Genomic DNA, 24,445 nt, shown 5'->3' with positions numbered 1-24,445 from the left:
CCTTTTGGGAAATCCACTGTATGTAACTAACAGCTTTTCTCTTGCTGCTTTTAGGATTCTCTCTTTGTCTTTAACCTTTGCCATTTTAATTATAATGTACTGTGGTGTGAGCCTGTTTGGGTTCATTTTGTTTGAGACTCTATTTATTTCCTGGACTTTTATGTCTATTTCCTTTACTAGATTAGGAAAGTTTTCAGTCATTATTTTTTCAAAGAGGTTCTTGATCACTTGTGTTCTCTCTTCTCCTTCTTGTACTTCTATGATGAGAATGTTGTTGTGCTTGATGTTGTCCCAAAGGTCCCTTAAACTATCCTCATATTTTAAAACTCTTTTGTGTTGTTTTTGTTCTGACTGCGTATTTTTGGCTACTTTGTCTTTTAAATCACTTATCCAGTCCTCTGCTTCATCTAATCTGCTGTTGATTCCTTGTAGTACATTCTTCATTTCAGTTATCGTATTCTTTATTCCTGACTGGTTCTTTTTTCTGGTTTCTATGTCCTTCTTTATGGTTACTATCTCTTTGCTGAAGTTCTCACTAAGTTCCTTAAGCATTCTTATAATCAGTGTGTTAAACTCTGTCTGTGGTACGTTGGTTGCCTCCATTTCATTTAGTTCTTTTTCTGGAGTTTTCTCTTATTCTTTTATTTGGGACATGTTTCTTTATTTCCTTATTCTGGCTGCCTTTCTGTGTTTGCCTCTATGAATTAGGGAGATCTCTCAGGACTCTCAGTCTTTGTTGGGCGGCCTTATGTAGTATGGGTCCTATGTGGCCCAGTGACACAGTCTCCCTTATGGGTGTGTTCCAGGAGTATCCCTTGTGTGTGTTGTGTGTATTCTCCTGTTGTAGCTGAGTCTTGATTGCTTTTGGCATGTTAGTGGGTGGGACTGATTGCCAGGCTGACTGGCTGTGAACATTGGCTACACCCACAGTGTATGAGCTGCTGTGTGGGGGCGCTGAACCCCCAGAGAAGGATTCTCCCCAACAGACTCTTGTGCCTTTTGAGAACCCCCTTTGACCAGGGAGTTTTCTGGTGTGGTCTGAAGCTGGCCTCCGGGTGTGTTGTTTCTTGTGTCTCTTGGGAAGGGCTCCCATGAAGGCCAATTTCAGCCTTGCCGGTGACCAGCCTGGGGCTACCTGGTAGGAGTTACAAAGCTATATGTGGTTGATTGCTGCCTGTGTTGGACCTGGAGGTGTGTGGGGTGGCTTGACTGTGAACTGAGACTGGCTGCCACCAGTATTGGGCCTGGGGCAGCTTAGCAAAAGGCCCAGCCCCCGTCCCCCTCCTCCTTAGGCCTGTTGCCACATGTTAGCTGCCCATAAAGCTCAGACATTGAAAGAGCCTTCTTAAGTGTGTGAGCCAGGCTAGGTGACCCTGTGTTGAGAGTGTCCCCGGTGATGCCGAGAGTGCCTTGGGTGATGTAGCACTAGCTGGGCAGGGCAGTTACCCAAGGTGTCACCAAGGTTGTGTACCAGACCAATGCAATCTCAGATTTGGCGCTTTGGAAGAGGGTTCAACATAGAAAATTTGGCATCCTCCTGTACGCTACACATGAGGCAGGCTTCACACAGGGACAATAGCAGCTGTCCCTCCATCCCTTCCCCACAGCCACACAACTCAGCCTTTGTCCATATGTCTCTCGCACCTCTTGAGTTGCTGTCCCTCCACCAGAGCCCAAGGTAAGTGTTTGCAAACAAGTAAGTTTTTGTGCAGGCCCTTCAAATGGACTTCTGGGTTTCCAGCCACCTTCCATCTCACTGGGATGGACGGACAGAGTCTTCATTGATTTTCACTGCCAGATGTTGTGAGGACACCTCTTCCTGGCACAGGACCCCTGGGCTGGGGAGCCCAGTGTGGACCCCTCCCTCTTCAGGGATGACCTCTGCCACTGAGGTGTCCCTCCTGGTGCTCAACCATTAGCTGTGGGATTAGAATCAGCCAATTATGCATCTCCATGCCTCCTACCAGACTCAATGTGGCCTCTTCTTTATATCTTAGTTATAAGGGTTCTGTTCAGCTAGTCTACAGATGATTCTTGAGGTCAATTGTTCTATAATTTAGTTGTAATTTTGATGTGACCCTGGGAGACAGCAGGCATAGCATTTTCCTAATCCACCATCTTGGACCGTCTCCATTTTTAAATTTTTAAAGTATTCTGGGATCACTGCCAAATTGCTTTTAAGCCCTTGCTTCATGTACAGATCCTAATTCTCATGGGCAGCTGCCAGGTCCCAGCGCCAAGAAGTCCTTGGGTGCAATCCCCTGTCTTTTCATCCATTTTGCTGTGAACACCATAAGCAATAAAGTTTCCATGATCTTCCATAGGTCAAGGACTTTAACAGCATTTGGTCTTTATGTGGTACCTTTCATCTGAGGACTACAGTGCATGTTATGACATTATCTCACCGTGTTCCTGTGGAGAAGGTAGGAGGCAGGTGTTATTAAACCCCATTGTACATATGGGAAAACTGAGGCAAAGAGCTTTCATAACCAACCTGCTAGGTTGGTTCCATCATTCAGAATTAAGGAGTTAACTGCTAAGCCTCAGGACCCTTGTAAGGGATTCTGGGAGACTTAACCTGGTTTTTTTTAAAGTCCTAAAAAGGATTCTTTGTGAAGACCCTTATGAGTAGGCTTACTGATGGGCTCCATCTTTTCCCGTTTTCAGCTGAACGATCTGGGGCCAAGGGAGGGTGGAGCTCTGGGGAGAAGGGAGTAAGTCACAGAGAGCTGGTGAGAATGGAGAAAAACAAGAAAGACCTAGTTAACCATTGGTAGAGTCTTATCCATTCACTAAATAGATGGGAAAGTATTTATAACAACCACTATTAGGTTTTCAGTTCTATGCTTGATGGCAGGGAGAATTCAAGGAAGAATAGAATTGGTGCCCATTCATCAGTAGCTTATAATTTACTTGGATTTATAAGAAATACCCACATTGAAAAATATAACAACAATGCTACACTGGCAGGTAGAAACAGAACAGCAAGTGAAATAAGATTTTAGGGGAGAGTTAGGTGAGCAAGGTGAACAGTGATTTTTTTCAACCTATATTTCTTTATTAAGCACTCCCCATACATCAGGCACTGTGTTAGAGGCTGAATATGTAACATCCCATCCCTGCTGTCATGGGCTCATAGGCTTGATTATCTGGGGAAGAATGGTTGGCAGGGAGCATGTGTGGCAGGAAGGAGTGATGAGCAAAGCTTCCCAGAGGAAGTAAGATCTATAAACTGAGACCTGAATAAAGAATGGACATTGTGCCTGCAAATGGAGAGAGAGATTCTGGGCAGAGGGGAGGACAATCCAGACAGGAGAGGGTAGTATAAGAAAGGGGCTTCAAGGAGAAAGAAGGGCTTGGGCTCGAATTTGAAAATCTTCCTCTGAGGTCACCCAGCTTTCTTCTCCTAGGCCAGAGCTCTTGTCTCCACTGACACTATTTTTGCCTGACTAAGTTTAAGAAAAGTATCCCTCTTCCTTTTCCAAATCTATCTTTCTCTTACCTTCTCTACTTCTAATGGTGGCATTAAGATAGTGTCTATTACTAAATAAATAAATAAAAAGTCTCCAGCCAATTTTTCAGTAAGAAGTTGGTTTTTAAAAAGTATTCATCATTGAGAATATTTTCATATTTGAGACCTATATAGCAAGTCAACAGACGGGCTCCAGATGGAACTCCAGCCAAGCCATCCAGTGGAGCTGTCAGATCACCCCAGGTGACCCAAGGGGAGAAGAAGTCCATGCAGCACTGGGTTCCACCAAAGAAGGAGTGTGTTGCATTCACAGCCCAGCTTGGTACCCATGAAGGAGACCAGGGGTCAGAGGGTCAGGACAGACACTCAGTTTACCAACTTAATAACCAAGGAGGAAGCCTCCCTGACTCAGCTGTGACTAGGACTCAGACCAGGTGGAAGGAAATCAGCTGGACGAATGCACGTCATCTGCTACAACCCATCTCCTCCACACGTCAAAGGAAAGCGGTACCTAGTCTTTTCCTGGAACAAGAATAATATGACAGAGCATATAACTCAGTGGTTTCTGTGTGTGGGACCGGACCTAAAAGCTGTTGACTACCAGCTCTTCAATGTCCTGCCTACCTGCCCATTCTTTTTCCATTTATTTAAGTGTAAAGAGCTAAACTCAGGAAAACTATCTGCTCATCACTTAAAATTAAGCAGATCCCCAGTTTTTGCAGAGCCTTTGCTGAATGCTGGTGCCCAGCCACCGCCCTCCCTCGGGCCCATGGAGCCCAGGGAGGGCGGCTGCGCCTGGGCTGGCTCACCTGCTCTGGATCACCGCTTGTCTCCCCTATAAAGCGTCCTGATTTTCCTTGTGTCCCCAGACAGAACCTGTTACATGTATTTCTCTAGTCTCCTGGAAACATGATTGATATTATTACTAATAATAATTAAGATATTACAAGCAAACATTTTATTAGTTATCATAATGTTATCAAAGTCAGTACAAATACTTATAATCGTTATTAATTGTAGTAAATTTAACTATTTGTGCCACAAGAACCCCTGTAAGGTTTATGGATTTATCCAGTAACCCTCTGGAAATAGGGATGTCATTTCTCAGGCATAATGTTTTCTTAATTAGTAAAATTAGAAACTGGAAAAGAGAATCCGTGCCCTGCTGCTCTTTTCATACAGTTCTCCTTACCTCGCCAGGGTTTTATGCTCTCATAAGGTCTAGGCTCCCTCTAATGGCCATATTTGGTCACAAAGGAGTTCTTCAAATTCAGCCAGAAATCTGGTCTGATCTCTCACAGAACATTTCATAGCGATGAATGGCCTGTCAGACTCTGTGATGCCTTCTGATATTCGTTAGTACTAAAGCCCCAAAAATGTAAATTATTAGTAGTAAGAATATCAACCATCTGTTTCCAGGAGAGCCCAATCCAAATTTCTCTTGACTGATCTTTGGAAAAGGAGTCAAAATTAATTTGTAAAACACACAGGAAAGCTATTCTGTAACTTCAGTAGAGAGGCTGAGGTGATGCCACTGTCACACTTGAACCAGAAGAGCAATGAAATTACAAATGGACGTTAGATATTAGACAGAATCATGGGACCTCAGAGGTGTGAGAGAACCTAACATTCATCTGGGTCAGCTGCTCACTCCCCTCTGCCACATCCTGTCAAAGTACCCTGCCAGCCTCCCTTAGCCTGACGCCGGGATGAGTCCAAGTCAGTGATGAAAGTAAACGAGCTGGCTGCTTGCGCGGCAAAACTGGAGAGGTAGTTCCAGTATCCCTTTTTCATTAAAAAAAAAAAAAAAGACTTTATATATAATTCCAACTTCCTATTTAATTAATTATCCAGTTAAATAAAAGCAAATGAATTGCAGATGTGAGGTTTGTATTTTAAAATCCCAGACAACGACTGATAAATGCAAAATCACTATTTCTGAAGTTTTAAGTAGCATCTCCAACGTCAATTCTGAAAATGATCAAACTCTGCCCCCTCTTGGGTATACCCTCCCAAAACACGGTAAAATAATGTAAAAGAATAGATGAGATCACAGCAGGAAATGTCAACATATTTTGGGAAGACGGAAAGCAAATGCAAGTGTCGTACCTAACTTAGTCAGCAGGGAGAAAACTGACCTCTAAATGCCCGAAGAGGACACCACTGTGGATGCATGGAGTCCACGAGTCAGTTATCTGGTTTGGAACGGGAGGGTGGAAGATAGAGTTGAAAGGTCTTGTGAAACGAGCATCCCCTAGGGCGTCTGCCTCCAGCCAGCAGACAAGAAAAACAGAGGATGGAGAATCACACGTGAGAAATTATTAGGGGCAGCACGTCCAGGCATTTTCTGCAGGTGATAGGCAGGGTGAAAGAGGCCTGAGGGCCCAGAACCGACTCGAGTGGGACAGCCCAAGATCAGAAGGTCAGCTCAACGGCTTAGGAAGGGCTCAAAAATGAGAGCTTTGAATTCTCTCTGGATTCCACTGCTTTGCAGGTTAGATCTTCTCGGGTCCTATTTCCCAATCTGAATAATGAAGAAAAAATATCTGTCCTGACAGCCCCTCGGGGTTACCGAGAGGACAGTCCAGGCACAGCATAGGAAAGCACTTTGCGACAATGTAGGTTACAAATTACGACACAGTTCAGCCTTGGGAGCCGGGTATCTGATTATAGAATCACTTGATTCCACTTTCTCAGAGGTTTAGTAACACACTGGTGGTCACTGTGCAGGAAAAATAAAACTTGGTAGCTTACTAAAGGGAAATGTGTTCTCATGGGCAGGAAGGGGTGGCAGCCAGACCAAAGACAAAGAAGCCATTGTCCCATAGCCATCACTGGTCACTGACTGCGAAAGCTGAGATAGACGCGGAACAGAGCCATTTGGGGCTCATCCCACTGGGTGATTAGGTAACCAGATTCTTGGCACCGTGCCCAAAGTGGTTACACTTCATCCATCTCTTGGGGGCCAGGGGAATGGGTGAGAAGGGAGAGAGGGCTTTCTTGACAATCTGTTTTCCTTCCTTGGCTGGCTAAGACACCAAGTCCAGCTGGAAAACCAAACATAGCCGGGAGGCCCCAGTGCCCATCAATGTGGGGTGAGATTGGTCAATAACCCTAGGCAGGGGAGCTGTGAGATGACAAAAGTGATGCTCCAACCCCTCGGTCAATGATCTGGGCCTTTCCCACATGTATTCACGCAGGGCTGATGGACCCGCCCTACGTGCCAACATCCAGAGCAATCACGTTCCGCACACTCTCCTCCATCTCAGCTCGGTGGAAACACATCTGCCAGGGAAACTTTTCAGAGGTTATCAGGAATGACCCAGAGAGAGGAGCAGAGTGCAGTAAGTAAGCGCCTTTGAGGCTGGGTGGCTGGGCTCCTCCCCTGGGGCCGCCTGGCGGGGGAGCCAGTGCCAGCTCTTACTGGGGGAATTTGAGCCACTTTGCCCAGACTGGGGGCAGCAGGAGAGAGGTGGGGCCAGACAGGAAAAGGGGAGCCCCTGTGTCTGTCAGAATCTAGCATTCCCTAGTGCTGAGGGGCCTCCGAAGGGTCTGGAAAGGTTTTGGGCCTCAGCCTTTAAAGAAACAAGGGACTTCCTCATCGAGGGGGCTTTGAGAGAGAGTTGACAGCTGTGGTTAAATGCCTAAACTGTCCTGTAAGGTGGGTGCCTGAGACTTATTGCTGTCCGACATCTATTAAGTGTTCACCTTGTGCCTCCTGAAAGGTGGAAGGATCCAGAGTCTGCCCAGAAACTTCCAGGAGCTGAGCTAGAAGACTCTCTGGGACTACAACACGGCCTGCAGGGGCCCTTCACCGCTGCTGGGCTGCTGGGGCCAGGGTCCCTTACCCAGGAGACGCTCCCCAGTGTGCCTGTGCCCCAACCCCCAACTGACCAGGTACTGGGTTGACGGGTGTGTCTGTGTGTTTCTGCTTAAGGATGGGCAGGATTGGTGTTGAAAGAAATTCCCCGCAGCCTGGTGCTACACAGCTGGCCGAAAAGCCTCAGTGCAGCCACCAAACTGTCCAGACCCAAATTCAGGGTACAATTGTCCAACAAGTATAAATACGAATATATGGGGAGCATGAGGTGGATGATTTGAAAGGAAATCTGTGATTAAGGAACTAAGGGCTTGTGATTATCTCACCTGTGGAGGCCCAAAAGCTATGGGAACTGGACAGACCCATAAAACAAGCTGCCCCATTGCAAACTGTGTGGCCGCAAACAAGTTCCTTAGCTTCTCGGGGCCTTAGAATGTCCAGCAGCAAATGTGTAACATAGGTATCATAACGATGTCTCTGTAACAGGACTATTGAGGAACTAAATGAGATCATACCTGTGACCAGGACCGACTATTTTTGTTATTAGCTCCAACTTCCTAGCTGCATAACCTTGAACAAATAATTTTAACTCCCTGGGTCTCTGCTTCCTAGGAAATGATGTAATTGGATTTCTAAGAATCCTTAGGAGCTCTAACATACTCTGCTATGACCCAAGAGAATGATCAGTTTCTTGTAATTTAATTAAGTGCCAAGCTTGGGTATTGCTTGGTCCCCCTTTCCAAATGTGGCCCCAGTCTCCACCCACCGTCCCTTCCTCTTAAGAAGACGAGCAATTTTCCTGGAGAGTGAGCATAGCTGTAGTCATTGCCGCAAGCGCTGTGACCTCAGGTGTAAGGAGCAACTGGGGGCCGTTGTTTTGTACTTCTTTACAGCACGGAAGAAGGCTCAGCAGCCCTGGCTTCTCCGTGCTCCCAGTTCCTATTCATCTGCCCTAACTGGGAATAACTAGAGGTGGAAATGGGCAGACCTCCATTTGAGTATCGGGTCTGTCATTTATGGCTGGGAGACCCTAGAATCTTATTTCACTTCTCTAAGGCTGTTTCCACATGGAGCTGTGGAGCTATTACCTCATGGAGTTGTGCTAACGACCAAATGAAATCATGTTTGCAATGTGCAAGGAGCAGCAGTTGTATATGTTGTTGTTGCACATAATCCAGTATTATCTCCCCCGAAGTGTTAAATTTTTGTTCTCACTGCTGTTACTGATCATAACGGGGAGTGAGGTCAGCAGTTTCAATCTCCTCCATCCAAACAAAGGAGCCAGAGGCAGCACCCCATTCAGGCATCAGCTTTCTGCAGCCCTGAATTTGGATAACTGATAGAAATAAGACCGCAAGCATTATCATCCCACGTAAGCCATTGTTCTCTAATAACGATTGGAACCTTCTGTGGGAGCAGAAAGCTAAGGCAGGACATTGGTTTTATCCCCAAAGAGAGGTCCCTGGCTCTGCAAATTACTCCAGATTTCCCCCGTGGGAAGGGCCAGTCGTGGCACCAGGCCTCCGTGTCTGGGGACCCAGGTAGTGAATGAGCTGCTATTCGTGAGCCAGTCAACAATCTCAGCGTGAATCTGAGTCGGGAATGGGCACAGAGAGGTGTTAGGGGAGCGCCACCTAACACGAAACTGGAACACCTTCCCAGGTCGCAGAGGCACATTCCACACGCTTCTCTGGCAGCCTTCTTCCCTCAGCGAATGAGTTACTGATTTACTCCCATCTCCTATATGTTCAGGAGCCGTGAGTGCAGGGGGAAAAACAAGACGCAAAGCCTTTCCTTCTCTCCATGTGCCCCCATCTGGCTTTCCTGAAATCTCCAGGCTCAACTAACTAAATTAACAAAGCAAAGAAGAAAGGGAGTTTTCCACATAAATAAAATGAGAGGCCAAGATGATTCTGATGCCCTTGGTTCTTTACTCTTGAGCTACCGTGCACTGACAGCCTCGTATGAGGATGTTTTGAATATATTACCTTGTTTTCATCCTCTCAGCGACCCCAGCAAGGGAGTGCTATTGTCAGCCCCATTTTACAAGCGAGGATCTTGAGGTGAGAGAGTTTAATAACTTGCCCAGGGTCACGCAGCTGCTAAGTGGTGGAGTCAGGGTTTGGGACCCGGGTTAGTTTGTAATCACTATGGGAATTCCTCTGGGAGTGGATGAAAGAACCAGAACAGGATACCAGCAACTTCCTAAACATTGCCTGAGTACCCCCAGTCCTTTAAAGAAAGCCTATGGAAAATCTACCATGTTTCCCCAAAAATAAGACCGGGTCTTACATTAATTTTTGCTCCAAAAGACACATTAGGGGTTATGTTCATGAGATGTCATCCTGAAAAATCATGCTAGGGCTTATTTTCCTGTTAGGTCTTCTTTTCGGGGAAACACAATATGAGCCGGCCGCTTTCACATGTATTTTACTTCCTTTCATCCACACACCACCACCTAGGACACTGATATTTTCTCTGCTTTACAGAGGAAACTGAGGCTCAGAGACGTGAGGTGACTCCCCAGGTCACATCGACTACCAGTGGCAAAGCTCGGATTGGCACCTCATTCTTGGGGTTCGGCTGGTGCACTCTCTCCTGATTCTGCAGTGGCTGGAGAGGCAGCTTCCTAGTTGGTTACTCTGTCTTTCAGGGTGAACTCACCATGTGCTCTGAGACGGGCTCCAGGTACACAGGCATGCTGCTCTTGGCTTTGGCCACTGCAGCCATCGTCGCCAACCTCCTACTCTACTTTCCCAATGGGCAGGTACTGGAGCCTGCCAACATCACGGACTTCGTCTGGTTTTTCCACGGCTTTCTTGGAGCTGGACTCTTGGTAAGCATGAGGTTTAGCTAGCTTACCTTCTGCAAGTGAAAGGTACCCCTAAACACCTTGCAAATCACAGAACAGCCATCTCATCTTGGGGCCACCTTCCCTAGGCCCCCAGAGCACTGCTGGCTGCTCCTCCTCTATACCCCACAACACAGAATACATACACGCTTTCCACGTTGTGCTTGGCACATCCTATTGCAAGCATCCTTTTATGTCCCTGCCTCCTCCATGAAGCTGGCTGTGAGTTCCTCAGGAGCAGAGCCCAAGTCTCGTTCGTAGTTGCCTTCTAAGTGCCTACCGACCAGGGTGCTGGCTGAGAGTAGACCTGAGTTTGTGGCTGTCAACTGAAAGACACACTTTATAAAGAGCACAATAACTGAGTGCTTGTCAGGTTCGTCAGGTTTCAAGGTGATCGTCTTGAAAAATAAATTGTGTCGCTCCCATCAAGACTTGGCTAGGTAAAATTACAGGGTTGGCAATCTTTTTCTGTAAAAGGCCAGATGGTAAATATTTCCAGCTTCGCAGGCCAAGTGGTCTCTTCTTTCAACTACTGAGCTCTGTCGTCATAGGACAAAAGCAGCCATAGACAGTATAATAAACAATAAACAAATGGGCATAGCTATGTTGCCGTAAAACTTTGTTTATAAAATAGGCAACTCACTGGATTTAGCCCACAGGTTGTAGTTTGTTGCCCGCTCAAGTAGACACTTTTCCTTCCTTTCTGCCTTTGTTTTCATTTGGCTCCTCCTCTCCCAGCTATCCAGGACTCCCTTACGAAAAGATCATTTGATAATGTGAGACCCGAGTGCCGGGCCCTGAGTAGGTACTCAACGGATGGATGAATGCATGGGGCAGAAAGAACCCTCAGAAAAAGGGGATGGCCTCCCTCTGGCTTCTTCTCCCCACACAGTAGTAGACGCAGTGTTGTCTCAAGTTGCATCCATTGACCACCCGCCCCTACCCTCCAAGGCAGAGGCCGGGCCTTCCTGCACAAGACAACATCTAAATCAGCAATAGCTGGGCCAAGGTTGTCTGGGTCTCAGCTCAGAGCCTCCCTAAAGGGGCAGCGCAGACCTAGGAGTCTAACACATCCTGCTCAAATCATGAGTCTGCATGAGTCTGCACCTGTCGTGCGACCTCCCTGAGCTTCAGTGAATGGAGAATTGCACCATCTCACACGGAGGTGATATGAAATGAGATAATATATACAGAGCACCCCCGCATACCTGGCAGCCAGTGAAATGCAGTGTCCTCTCTCCTGGCTCAGATTACCAGCTTCTTCCTCTCCTCCGCAGATCCAGCCCAGTGCCTGTCTCCTGCCTCTCACCTTCACTGCTTATTAGGGCAGGACAGTTGCTCGTTTCTCAGCTGGGAGTTGGCCCAAGTTGGTTTGGTGCAGTGCCTGTATGTTTTGCTTTACAGTGACTTGGATGCTCTTGGCAGAGATATGCGCCCTCCAGTCCCATCACCGTGCCCACCTCTCCCTGTTGATTATATCAGGACACACTTTCTTACTTAAAATTACCTGCCCAGCCTCTAAAGGCATGTGAGTTTGCACCCTCATTCCACCCGCCACAAACACACACATAAAAATCCTCAGACTATCAGGTGAAAGAATCCATTTGACTAGGTAGCACACATTTTTAGCATCAAATGCTTACCAATTATACTTTCCCCAGGGTACGTCTTGGTCACTGTGCTGAGGACTGGGCACATCTCACATGCTCGCATCAGCAAGCACATCACCAGTCCTTTCTCAGGGCGCGGTGGTTCTTTTCATAATTTAGGTTCATCCATTATGTGTTCATTTCTTGTTCCTGACCCACGGTCCTATCATGCCCAGTGCCGTTTCTCCTACCCGACACTGCCAGAAGAAACACGGGGACACATCATCGCAAATTGCACCACGATTCATTGGTTCTGATTCTGTGTGGAGCACTGGGCTAAGAGCTGCTGAACCCCAGTGCTCAGAGCCCAGGGCGAAGCCGGAGAATGCAGTGTACTCAGCGCAACAGGACAGACTGGGGGGAAGGAAGCCAACCGTTCCTTCTGCCTGGCAGGGGTCACTGAAAACTACAAAGAGGAGATGTGGTTTCCCATGGCTGTTATAATAAATAACCACAAGCTTGGTGGCTTAAATCACCAGAAATTTGTTCTCTCACAGTCCTAAGGCCAGTGCTCGGAGTGAATGTGCTGGCGGAGCCCCATGTTCTGGGCTCTAGGGGAAAATCTAGTCCTCGCCTTTTCCGGCTTCTGCTGGCTGCTGGCTGTCCTGACATGTGGATGCATTGAGCCCATCTCTGCTCCACCTTCACAGTCTCTGCCTCTGCCTTCTCCTCCGTGTGTCTTCTCTGAAAACTCCTTCTGCCTCTGATTGTATTTAGGGCCCATCCCGGATACACTCCTTCTATTCAGATCCCAATTGAACCACGTCTTTAGTCACACGAGGTGATAGTCACAGGTCCCAGGATTAGGAAGTGAGTATGTCTTTGGGGTTGGAAGGGGGCATTTGTGCGGCCTACCACAGGAGATAACATCTAAACTGACCCTTTGAGGGTAAAGAGGAGTTTACTTTATGGCGTATTCCAAGACCCAGAGGCAGGAAAGTCCTGGGTCTACCCTGGCAGCCCATAAACTGGGGTGTCAGGAGCTCTGAATGCTGGAGGAGCAGTGAGGCTCTGGAGGCAGGGCAAGACCTGGCCGTGAAGGCTGACGTACAAAGCCCCGGGCCTGCGTTGTATCCTACAGGCAATGAGGAATCGCTAGACATTTTTCAATAGCTAGAGACACAATCAAAACTGCATTCTAAAAGGATAACGTTCCCTTCGTTACAAGAGCATTTGTGTTTGTTTGTTTGTTTGTTTGCCACAGGTTTTGGTGCCAGCACTAATGCTGTTGAGAGGAGGTGGAGAAGACTGCTGTGCTCACAGATGTGGGGTAAGTACTGCGCGTTCTGCAGAATGTTTAACTCCCAGCCGCCCCCACCCCTAAAGGGCTTATTTCCTAGGCCGTGTGCTTCAGCTCTTTTGAAGGATAGACTATTGACCAATGCTCCTTTGGAAGCATAGTAATGTTATGCAAGACACTAGCCAACAGAGACGGGGGCTGCTGCATGAGATCCCAGGAGAATGCACCTGGAGAGGGTGTGAGAAGAGCCATTCGCAGTGGACACAAAGCCTGCAAGCTCTGGTAGACCAGCCTGCTAGGGTTCGGTTGTGTTTTTATCTGTCTGTCTGTCTGTCTGTCTGTGGAGATGTCTAGGACCCTCCCATCCCTTGGCTTTTCTATTTCCACTGTAGCCAAAGAGGCAACACACCATAGAAATGGGATTCCAGCAACAAGAGGTGTTAAATATTATAGTCTCAAAACCACTTTCACAGGTATTCTCTTACAACGCACTATGGCGTACAAAAGACTGACATGCTCCAAGTTCATTATGTGTATTCATGTCTTGTTCCTGATCTTGTCCCTAATCACAGCAAGTCGTCCACTGCTCTTACATTTCTAGTTCATATGCCATGTCATTTTTCTGCTCCAAAAATTCCTTATCCCAACATTTGCAGCTTCCAATCAGACCCTCCACAGAGACCTTATCCCCACGTCACCTCAGGACCATCTCCAAGGAGCTCTCTGAGACATTCCATTCAGCTCCAGCCACCCCCCCCCTCCCTGTGGTAAGAAAGACACAACACGGATGTGTCAAGAATAAAAGCTTAGGCTTTGAAGCAAACAGGTCCCTCAGCTTTACGCCAATACATTAATGCACTAATATGCCGGAAGGTCAGCTTTCCTTGACACTTGCCTCGCTGTCACACTCATTCAGTCACCCACCCAGTCAACACATATTTATGGGGTTTGTACACAGCACAAGCCCTGTGTTGGTCACTGACTCAGACATGAAAAAAACGATTATTCATTTACTCACCCAACCCTACAACAAACATTTACTGAATACCCACCACCAGAACAGCAATAGGTTTCATTTAGAATGCGAACCTCAATGGATCAGCCACTTTGTTTTGAAAAGGACTGTGAGGCCTTGTCCAGGGTTGGAGGGGAAGAGTGCTGAGGTCCATTACTGATGTCCACTATGCGTGTAGACGAGGGACGAGCAGCACACTTACTTTATTTGCTAGGTAGTGTGTCGGCACTTGGAGTTCAGTGGTGAACAAGTCCCATTTCCCATTCACAATGTTTTAGAGCATGATTTCAATCTTTAGAATTGCAACTGGGGTAGATGAATGGGCAGAGGCTTCTCCACCCTAGCACCCCTTTTTTGTACAGTTGGGAAGTAAAACCAGGACACTGACCAAGACTGGCAACTACAATAGCCTCTTCCATTTGCTGGGAAACTCAGGGAATGCATCTTTGGAAAGAGGACTTCCCACCACCTTCCTCCCCGTTGCCGCACTGAATTTCTGACTCTGTTCCATTTCAGATGCTGTTCCCTGTGCTTCTGGCCATACAGGGCACGGTGGGGGCTGTGTACTGTGTGGTCATTTCTTCACTAGGTTTGCTCAGCGGCCCTTTCTGTGACACAGGCAGTGGAAACTACACCTACCCTTTCAGGAATGGCAGCCTGGAGTGAGTAGCATTCATGGTCTTGGGTCAGTGTCTAACATCTAATGATGATACAGCTGATGACCATAGAGAGTGTGTGCTCTCAGTGTGGACCATCCAGTAATGGGGCCAGGTACTTTCATTCATACCTAGTGACTTCTTCTCTCTCCACACCTGCTCCCAAATCAACAATCTCTAGAAGGTGATTGGCCCGGGCCAAGAAGTGCCCGTGAATTAAGCAGTCCACCCAAGGTGTTCAGTATAATACCTTGACTGCATTAGCCCCAATTTTTAAACTCAACTGAGTATGTGCTGAGGGCTTGCTTAGTACTGGCTTGGTGCTGGGATAAGAGACGAGAGTACAAAGGAAGGATAAGACAGATTGCCTATTTGCAAGTTGCTCACACTCAAGCTGGGGAGACTTAATTACCAAATTTGGGTCTGCATAAATATCCTAAAATGGCTGGGCTCTATGATGCATGTTTATTTTCCTAAAGGAATAGACAGAAACTCAGACTGTCTATGAGAAATACCCTGCTCCTCTTTTCATGTTCTCTCCCTGGAAGATCTCATCCAGCCCCATGGCTTTCAGAACCATCCATCTATCTATGTAACTAATCCCAAAATGTCTACCTCTAGCCTAGATCTTTCTTCTGAGTTTTTGACCCAAATACTTAATCACATCCTTGAAACTTCCTATTATTGAACATCTCACAGCATTTCAATATTAATATGTCCAAAACCCTTGATGTCCCCATGCGAATCTCCTGCCATCCCCATCCCATTTGATGGTACCTAAAACCTGAGTCATCTTTGATTCTTCTCCCATCTCACTTCCCATGTTCAATCTACCACCAAATCCTGTAAATTTCCTTGACAGTGTATCTTGAATATACACTGCTCTTCACCTAGTCTGTCATCACCCCATTCCAAGTCTCCATCACCCTGTACCTCCACTCCTACAACAGTCCGCCAACAGAATCTGTGGGGGGAGGTTCGTCAAGAAGACATGACCACCAGTTGACTTGCTAGCTAGATCCAGGCAATTGGAGGCTCCCCACCTGCTCCCCTGTCCTTGGGATGTGTGTCTACTTGTCTTCTCCACTCCCAGAAGCTGCTCCAAGGGTAAGCCTTGAGATAGAAATGTGATGTTGAGACTCTCTGGACAGTATGCGTGACTGCATCCAGTTAGAGCCTCTCTATAAAAACTTTTAAGATTCTGACAGGCAGGTACAGAAAATTACTCATCTTGCGGCCTCAATACAAGCCTCTTAAGTAAGTTCTCTTGCTTATTAAACCTGCCACCTACCAATCTGGAGTGGCCTGCCTTTTTGTGTGGACTCTCCCTGCCCTTCATGTATGAGGTCAGGTTCAGGTGATACCTAGGGAGCTCCTGTCCAGGTTCAAGAAGCAATAGTGTTCCAGTTCCATTTTGCCTTTCAACCCTTTTGCCATAGAATCACCAAAAGGGTTTTTGTAAAATGTAAAGATGCTGATGAGGCCAAGAAATCTTTACATTAAGAACTTCCAATCCTGTTGGGGACTCCATAGATACGGATATGGATATGGGTGACGGTAGAAATATGACAGAGATATCAAATAATATATAGCTCAATGAAATATGGCCAGGAAACCCATTCTGTCTTTGTCCAACTAGTATACTTGGATTCCAAATTTCCCTTACAGTGTTTGCTTATGTGCTCTTTCATTTTACAATTCACTGCTCTCCTCTTTGCTACTGCCCCCTTCAAGGCCAGGCGACTCCACCTTTCCCTGTGAAGCCTTCTCTAGCTACTCTAGACCTCTAGACTTCCATTTTCTCTGATAATAATTATGATATAACTAAAAGATATTGCCTACAGCATGGCAGGCACTGTGGTAATATCTAACCCTCCCAACCACTCTGTGGTATGGATGCTATTTTTAACCCTGTGTTACACATACGGAATCTGATGTAGAGAAACACTTAGGAAGTTTATGGAGAACTTCTTAGTGAGGGAGCTGGAATTAGGACTTGGGTCTGTGGGATTTTGGAGCCCAAGCTCTTAGCCACTCCTACTGCCCCTGAGATCCTGATAGCAGTTAAAATCTTGCAGCCAGGATTGCCTGCTTCTTCATATGCTCTCTAGTGTGGCTCTGTTTGCATCCACAATGCCTTGCTGAGATGTTGTGCTATCAGAGGGAAAGACCCTCTCACCAATGAGCAGTAATAACTCTGCTGTCTTTATGAAGATGAGAGCAATGAAGACCGTAAAGCTTTGTAATCTCCTGTATTAGACTAGGGCTTCTCACATGGTTGTAAGTAGCAGCTCCCTCCTTTTGCTATCTCTCAAAGACAGATTTATTTTCTCCTCTGTCCTGGCAGGGACAACTACTTATTCAACCAGCCCACCTGGACCACCTGCCAAGAGCCTGAGCATATTGTCCTCTGGAACGTGGTCTTGTTCTCCATCCTCCTGGGGATCGGCATGGTGGAAGCAATGCTTTGCCTTAGTCAAGTCATCAGTGGACTCTGTGACATCTACTGTGGTACCTGCATCCGAAAAGGACAGGTCAGTGCTTCTAGAACCTGGGAATTTTCAAGTCACTTCCCCCCTGACCTGTTCCACACCATCTCTCTCCTGCCCTCACCCCACACTCCCAGAGGTAAGCCAGTAACTAGGAAATGCCTTTCGAAATGTAGAACTTAATTTGCCACTTTGGGCTTAATTTTCTTTCAGGTGAATATAACTGGTTTATGACCAGCCTAAGAAATCACAACTGATTGACAGACAAAGGAGAGTTCCCCAGGTTCAGAAGGACTGGATTTGGTGAATGTCAATCTCCAGAGTCCTGAGAAGCTGAGAAAAAAAGCCCCAAACTTTCTTAGCAGTGTAGATTTTTATAAAAGGACAACAGTTTTGAACATTTCATCTTCTTTGGTAGAATCAAGAATGTCGTTTCCCCCAAATGATCTTTAAGAGTGATATAAGGAGTCGTAGGGATGTACGATAATAGAAAAAATAATAATAATAGCACAATAATAGATGTTTAAATGTATTCAGTTACAGTTTAAATGTATTCCAGTCTGGGGCTAAGCACTTTATATTGTTTCAGTTAATCCTATAAAGCTGGTGGCATTATCACACCATCTTGCAGATGAGGAAACTCAGGCTCAGAAAGGTTTTGTTACTTATCTGAAGTCAATGAATATAAGTTTTGAATTTGAGCCTGATTCCAACATTTATATTCTAGACCACTGTCCAGTGGATCTCAGAGTTTGTTGCTTAGATACTAGTTCCATGGATTGTAAAAGGTGCTATTTACAAAAAGGGGGTGGAAGGGACTCTGTGGTCAAATTAATTTGAGATACACTAGATTAAACAAAGTTTAATAGCTTTCTCTACTGCGGGACTTGTCAGAACCTCAGTGCTAATCTCCAGTAAGAGAAGAGCAAATGCATAATTCCCTAGTATAATTCCCTAGTCTTATTTCACCACAAAACCCTTTTCTTTTGGAACAACTTTTATGGAGTTAATATTCCGTGGAGCACACTTTGAGAAATACTGCATGACACAGTGATGAGGTAGAACCTACCTGGCTTACCCCATGAGAATCCAAGAGACTTTTTTAAATCACCGGAAAAGCAGAAAAATATGGGATGAAACAAGCTAAGGACTACTCACCTATATTTAAAAAAAAAACGTTTTGCTGTAATAGCTGGAATCAGAAGTTTTCTTTGCTTTCAGGCTTCTTTACTGTCATTGCAACAAATACTTCTGAGAACTCAATCTACCACACAAGCTGTGGCAATTCCCAAAGAGGCAGCAGATAGGGTCTCTGGTTCAGGAAGCTTGCAAACTAATGGATCCTGCATAGCTGATTGCTTCCATAGATGGTACCCAGGGACCTTGCTAGCTCATATGGCTCCTTTGTACAAATCAGGAAAGAAAGCAGAGGATACAGCTTGGCAAGCAGACAGAGCCAACGGCCAAATTTAAAAAGGTGCCTTCGCCTCCAGGTTGACGTAGCCTATGCTGGGTTAAATAATATCCCCGCGCCCAAAATTCATATTCAACAGGAACTTCAGAATGTGACCTTATTTGGAAATAGGGTCTTTGGAAATGTAGCTAGTTAAGATGACGTCATACTGGATTAGGGGGACTCTAAATCCAATATGACCAGTGGCCTCATAAGGAGAGAAGACCCTCATGCACAAAGAAGAAAGCCATGTGACGATGAAGGCAGAGATTGACATTCTGGGGTCACAAACCAAGGAATGCCAAAGATTGTGGCAACCGCCAGAAGCTAGGAGAGAGCCATGGAACAGAGTCTCCCTGTCAGCCTCCAGAACCCAGCCAACTTCTTCTCCTCCTCCTCTTCCTCCTCCTCCTCCTCCTCCTCCTCCTCCTCCTCCTCCTCCTCCTCCTCCTCCTCCTTTTAAATTAGTTTCAGGTGTACAAAACAATGTAATAGTTAGACATTTACACCCCTCATAAATTGATGATCCAGCCAACTTCTTGATTTCAAACTTTTGGCCTCCAGAACTGTGAGAGAAGGAATGTCTGTTGTTTTAGGCCATCCAGTTGGTAGTGGCTTGTTACAGCAGCCTTAGAAAACTCATACACAGCTCCACGCCAGAGAGCAGGGGAGCAGGCCCCCCACTCATCTAGATATACTGCCTTGTGCAGAAACAGCCTACTCAACTGACTAGGGTGGCCCTGCTGATGTCGCAACCCCCCCAGAGGGCCCTGCTAACCCAGGCTGTTTCTTCAGCTTCCCATTATCTCTCCCACTGATGCAAAGCCAGACACACACAATCCAGACAGGAGATGTGCTAAGTACGCTGCACGGAGCCCCGCACCTCTCTGTACCCAAGATGGTTCCCTCAGCCCTGACAACCCTGTGGTGGTGTCCTCCAAGGAGAAAACTGGAGGGAAAATCTTTAGGATAGTCAGATAAGATGGCTGTATATGGCCCAAATACTGTTTCCCTGGGAGGGAAAAAAAAAATCCAAAGCAAAAAGTTTTATGAGCTATTCTCCATTAAAACACCCTCTGTGTAAAATGATGGATTTGAAGGCAGGGAAGAGAAAGGTTTTCTGCCTCTGGCAAAAGGCCCTCTTGTGGTTGTTCCTTTGGCAAGTAAAAGGAACACGATGTTAAAGACACCAAACTACAAACATTTTGTGGCCAGTAAAGTGGGCGGAGGAGGCACCTAAGCCTCCCTTGGGCGCGAGCTTGGGCGAGACCCCAGCTCGTAAAGGCACGCAGGGCATGCAGGCCTCGGTAATACGCGTCATCAAGGGCTTTGGAGGCGAGAAGAGCACCACTAACGTTTGAAACGTGGGACCAACCATAAAATAATTCATGATTAAGCCACTAAAAGTGTTTGCTGTCGAATAGAAAAAAATAGATCTCTGAAATTAAGGAGTAATAGTTGGTTTTCGAGGCTAGCTTAGTTCTACTTTTCAACTACAGGACAATTATTTCCCGAGTGCCTACAATGTGCCAAGCCAAAGTGCCTGGAGAAAGATGGGATGGAAGGGCTCTCAGTTTGGGGAGAAAGTGTTAAAACAGAGAGGAAAACCTCGGTGCACAAACCCAGGTGTGAGGCAGAAACGGGGGAGGTGATAATTTTCACTGCCATCTCTGTGTCTGCACGCATAGCTCATCTTTTTTAATTCCTTACGCTCTCAAGGGAAACTATATGTCTTCCAGACCAGAGTTGAGTGAAATTTTTTTCCAAACTCATATTCTGGATGTTAAAAACTGATTTTACTGCAGGATATAACAATGTTTACATAATATGATACACACATTATTGGAAATATGAAGAAAATAGCTCTCCGTAGTGAGTTTAGAAAATCTTTCCATTTTACTCTTTACACTTTGCTATAGTATAACAATTCCACATTTTCCAGAATAAGCAAAGATAACTTGGAAAATTATAAATATATGTGAAATATTGATTTTACCATGGCCGAAAACCATCTAGAAGACTCATCTGTCCACCATGTCTGATGAAATCCTCTTGTAGGTCTGACACTGACTTGAGAGAAACTTCATGCTTCAAAGGCTCATTGACAAACCAATGTCCAGTATTTCTCCCAAGTCAAATGGGTAGAAAATAATTTTAAAAGAGGGAGATGCACTATCGGGAGTGGGTAGAAGGAAATAAACTAACCTAAGTAACTCTGGAAAAACTGGGAGAAGTTGTTTTGACTAGAAACTATAAGGCTAAAGACAAAGGAAATTGTATGTAAACACTGTGATCTAAACATATTTCTCACAGGGGTACGAACAATTATGAACCGGTTAAGCATGTATAATGGGGTGGAATGGTGCATGGGGCAGCCACGTTTCTCACCATTAAAGGAAAATCTTACGGATAAGCAAAGAGACTAGAATGATCCATGTACTACTGGATTAGAGTCAAGGACATCAGTATAAACTCATGTTGGGCTTAATAGAGGAGGTCTGAGTTCTGACAATTAAGTTCGCGACCTTGTTGCAACAATGTTGCTAACTTTTTGATATCAGAGGGATTATTCATTATGAATTTGTACCAACTGGACAAACAGGTAACCAAGTTTACTATTTGGAAGTGCTGGAAAGGCTGCGTGAAAAAGTTAATGACCTGAACTTTTCACCAACAGTTCATGGCTTTTGCATCACAACAATGCACCAGCTCACACGGCACTGTGTGTGAGGGAGTTTTTAGCCAGTAAACAAATAACTGTATTGGAACACCCTCCCTACTCACCTGACCTGGCCCCCAGTGACTTCTTTCTTTACCCGAAGATAAAGGAAATATTGAAAGAAAGACATTTTGATGACATTCAGGACACCAAGGATAATACAATGACAGCTCTGATGGCCATTCCAGAAAGAGTCCCAAAATTGCTCTGAAGGGTGGACTAGGTGCTGGCGTCAGTGCACAGCTTCCCAAGGGGAGTACTTTGAAGGTGACCGCAGTGATATTCAGCAGTGCGGTATGTAGCACTTTTTCTAAGATGAGTTCGCGAACTTAATTGTCCGACCTCGTAGCTACAGATGGATAGAAACAGAAATACAGTTATGTGTGTACACATGGGTTGTTATATTTCCTAGGCCTGTCTGCTGAGCTAGAAGCAATGACATGCCTGTAGCAATGAGTATACTCATTATTAAGAAACAATTTATTATTTTAAATTTAAAATGTTATGAAATGTATTAAGTTATTTAAAAGGAGACAGATGGGTTTCCTTGAATAAGAGGCTTTGAGTTTCCCAACCTACCTAAGCAGCAGCAGTCTAGGAAACCCAACATCGTTCAAATTGGAGACAAACTCAGCTAGCTCTTCCTGTGTCTGAGTATCACGGCCTGAGCAGTATAGCCTTATCCTCAGATGGCTGACGTGTGTAAAACACAATCGAGAAGCACGGGACTCTTTATGTAAGGACCCTGATTTGGCCTCTTCCTCCAGGGCAGGATGCTGAAAGGGGATTCCTTTATGTCATGGAGACAAGCACCATGCCACCTGACCCCTAGTAAACCGACAGAACAGCCCTAAAGCAACCACGAACACGGGTTCAGAAATACAGCAGGATAGTCTGTCTGATGGATTCCTTTGTATTGGATGTTTTTTTGCCCTACCAAGTGCTGTCACACGCACACTGTACCCTCTTACCCTCCGTGCAAAATACTCTGAGGTCACCCCCTGGTTTGAGCTAGGTGCCCCCTCCATTCCCTGAACATATCTTCAATTGTACCCATCTTGTTGTTCACATGCAGGATCCTTCCACCCGGCTGTGATGCAGGATGCACCTTATTCATCTCTGTCTCCCCAGTGCCCAGGGCATAATAGGCTCTCAATAAATGTTTAGTGGATGGATAAATGAAAGAATGAAGAGTGAATGTTCCAAACCTGCACAGGGGTTCAGGAAATGTAATTATGCAAAGTAATTTATACAGACGGAATGTGCAGCTCTAAAAACTCAGCTTCCTCTTTTTCTCTTCCTCGCTTTCATCACCCTGGCCCAGACGTGGAAGTTCCCAAAAGGAAACAAAGTCAATTCTGAGTGGTTTCATTTTGCAACTGGAGTTAAATGTAATCTGTCGCTGGTCACAACACATCAGTTGGGGTTTATACCACGTTTTTAATATGGGCCACACTGTTCTAGATATAACGCTGTGATATTGTGATTTTTATAATAAGAAATCTATATTTTGATCTTCATTAATTTCTGGCACAGAGCTCCTAAAACCTTGGAATTTCCTAAGCGATAAAGGTGTCTTCTAGTGTGATTCATGACAAGCCCTTTTCAAACCACACCCGCGTTAGTGTTAATGAGGTGATTTTGGGGGAAGTTCCTTAAGATGGAGGCTGGGTGTCAGGGGAACTCCCACCAGGATTTGAGGCTTGGAATTTTCAGCACCCACATCCCTACTCTCACCCAAAAGGCCAGGGTTCAGAGAGCTTCTGGGTTGGTGCACACATGGAGGGTGCTGAGAGAGCGGTGCACCCAGAGAGGGCACGGAAGCCCTGCATCCCTTCCCACATACCTTGCCCCCCGCCTCTCTTCCATCTGACTGTTCCTGAGTTATACGTGTTTATAATAAACTGGTAATCTAGTACGTAAACTGGTTTCCTGAGTTCTGTGAGCCGTTCTAGCAAATTAATCGAACCTGAGAAGGGGTTCTTGGGAACCTCTGATTTATAGCCAATAGTTAGAAGCACAGGTAACAAGGGGCGTGCCGTCTGGAGGGAGTAAGCGCTTAGCCTGTGGGGTCCGATGCTCTCTCCAGGTGTTATCAAAAGCGAGTTGAATGGTAGGACACCCAGCTGGTGTCACAGAGTTTCCTGGTGTGGGAAAAACCCCACACATTTGCTGACCAGAGTGTAGAAGCGTGCAGAGCGCTGTATGCAGCATAAAGAAAAACAATAAGTGATTTGTTTTTTGTTGTTTACAAGCCTAACACACAAAAATCCTATCGTGATAATGTCTGAAATCTTTGCATAAGCTGAATCATTTTCAAAGCTCTTTTCCTATATGACCCTATCTGACCCTCCGTTACCTCCCATTGTCCAGGGACAAACGCTGCTCACCATTTTACCACAAGGGAAACAGAGGCCCAGAAATAGCTGCGAAAAGAAGAATCAGATATGAGGCTCAAAGCTGAACTTTGGACTCCAAGTCCAAGAGTTCCTTCCATGGAATCTCACTGCCCAGAGCCTGGTTGAACAGATAAGACCAGTATCACTTTAAAGGAAAGAACCCGAGGGCACCGCGCTGGGGGCTGGAGCAGAAGGGGAGGCCTCAGGAGGAGAGGAGCGTGAGCTGGACAACTGGAAAGGAGAGGCTATTCCAGGCAGAGGGAACAGTAAGAGCAAAGGGAGGAAACAGGAATTCTCAGGGCCTCCAAGAGACACACTAGAGGCCATGTCGTAGGGACGGGGCACAACACTATCCGTATGTGGGGACAGAGCCCCAAAAAGCAGTTTCCAGGCTCTCGGCCTCACATAGAAGGGTGCTGGCTCAGGTAGTAAATGGCCATCGACTGTGATCAAATGGCCAGCAGCTGTGGCTAGTTGGCCGTCAGCTGTAACTAGTGAGCCATTAGCCATGAATATAACTGCCGTGGCTACGCTAGGAGAAGAGGCTAGCAGAGAAGAGAAGAAAGAAAGGGGGGGCTAGCAAGAAGATGGTGGCTGAGTCTGCAAGCGGCACAGTGAGGGTTGAGAATTGTGTTGCTCCTGGTTCCTGTGTCTCCAACCCAGCCGCCAGTGAGAGTATAGT

The 24,445-nt window shown here is 46.0% G+C and overlaps 1 protein-coding gene across 5 annotated transcripts; it reads left to right on the top strand.

The window, feature by feature from the left end:
• Positions 1–6,738: 6,738 nt before the first annotated feature.
• On the top strand, positions 6,739–23,240 carry LOC117029911 (transmembrane 4 L6 family member 1-like). 5 transcript variants are annotated; one of them, XM_033119215.1, is made up of 7 exons: positions 6,739–6,816; positions 7,198–7,369; positions 9,946–10,128; positions 12,997–13,062; positions 14,564–14,709; positions 17,051–17,237; positions 22,440–23,240. In XM_033119215.1, exons 3-7 carry the CDS (start codon positions 9,958–9,960, stop codon positions 22,458–22,460), a joined length of 591 nt encoding a protein of 196 aa, XP_032975106.1. In that variant the 5' UTR covers positions 6,739–6,816; positions 7,198–7,369; positions 9,946–9,957; the 3' UTR covers positions 22,461–23,240. The 5 variants fall into 5 exon arrangements, with proteins under 5 accessions (XP_032975106.1, XP_032975107.1, XP_032975105.1 ...); XM_033119216.1 differs by lacking the exon at positions 6,739–6,816 and adding an exon at positions 6,892–6,944; XM_033119214.1 differs by lacking the exon at positions 6,739–6,816 and having other exon boundaries at positions 6,912–7,369.
• The last annotated feature ends 1,205 nt before the right edge of the window (positions 23,241–24,445 follow it).

This window comes from Rhinolophus ferrumequinum, chromosome 11, assembly GCF_004115265.2.
Source record: "Rhinolophus ferrumequinum isolate MPI-CBG mRhiFer1 chromosome 11, mRhiFer1_v1.p, whole genome shotgun sequence".
Lineage (NCBI taxonomy): Eukaryota > Metazoa > Chordata > Mammalia > Chiroptera > Rhinolophidae > Rhinolophus > Rhinolophus ferrumequinum.
This window is presented reverse-complemented; position numbering and strand designations above follow the sequence as displayed.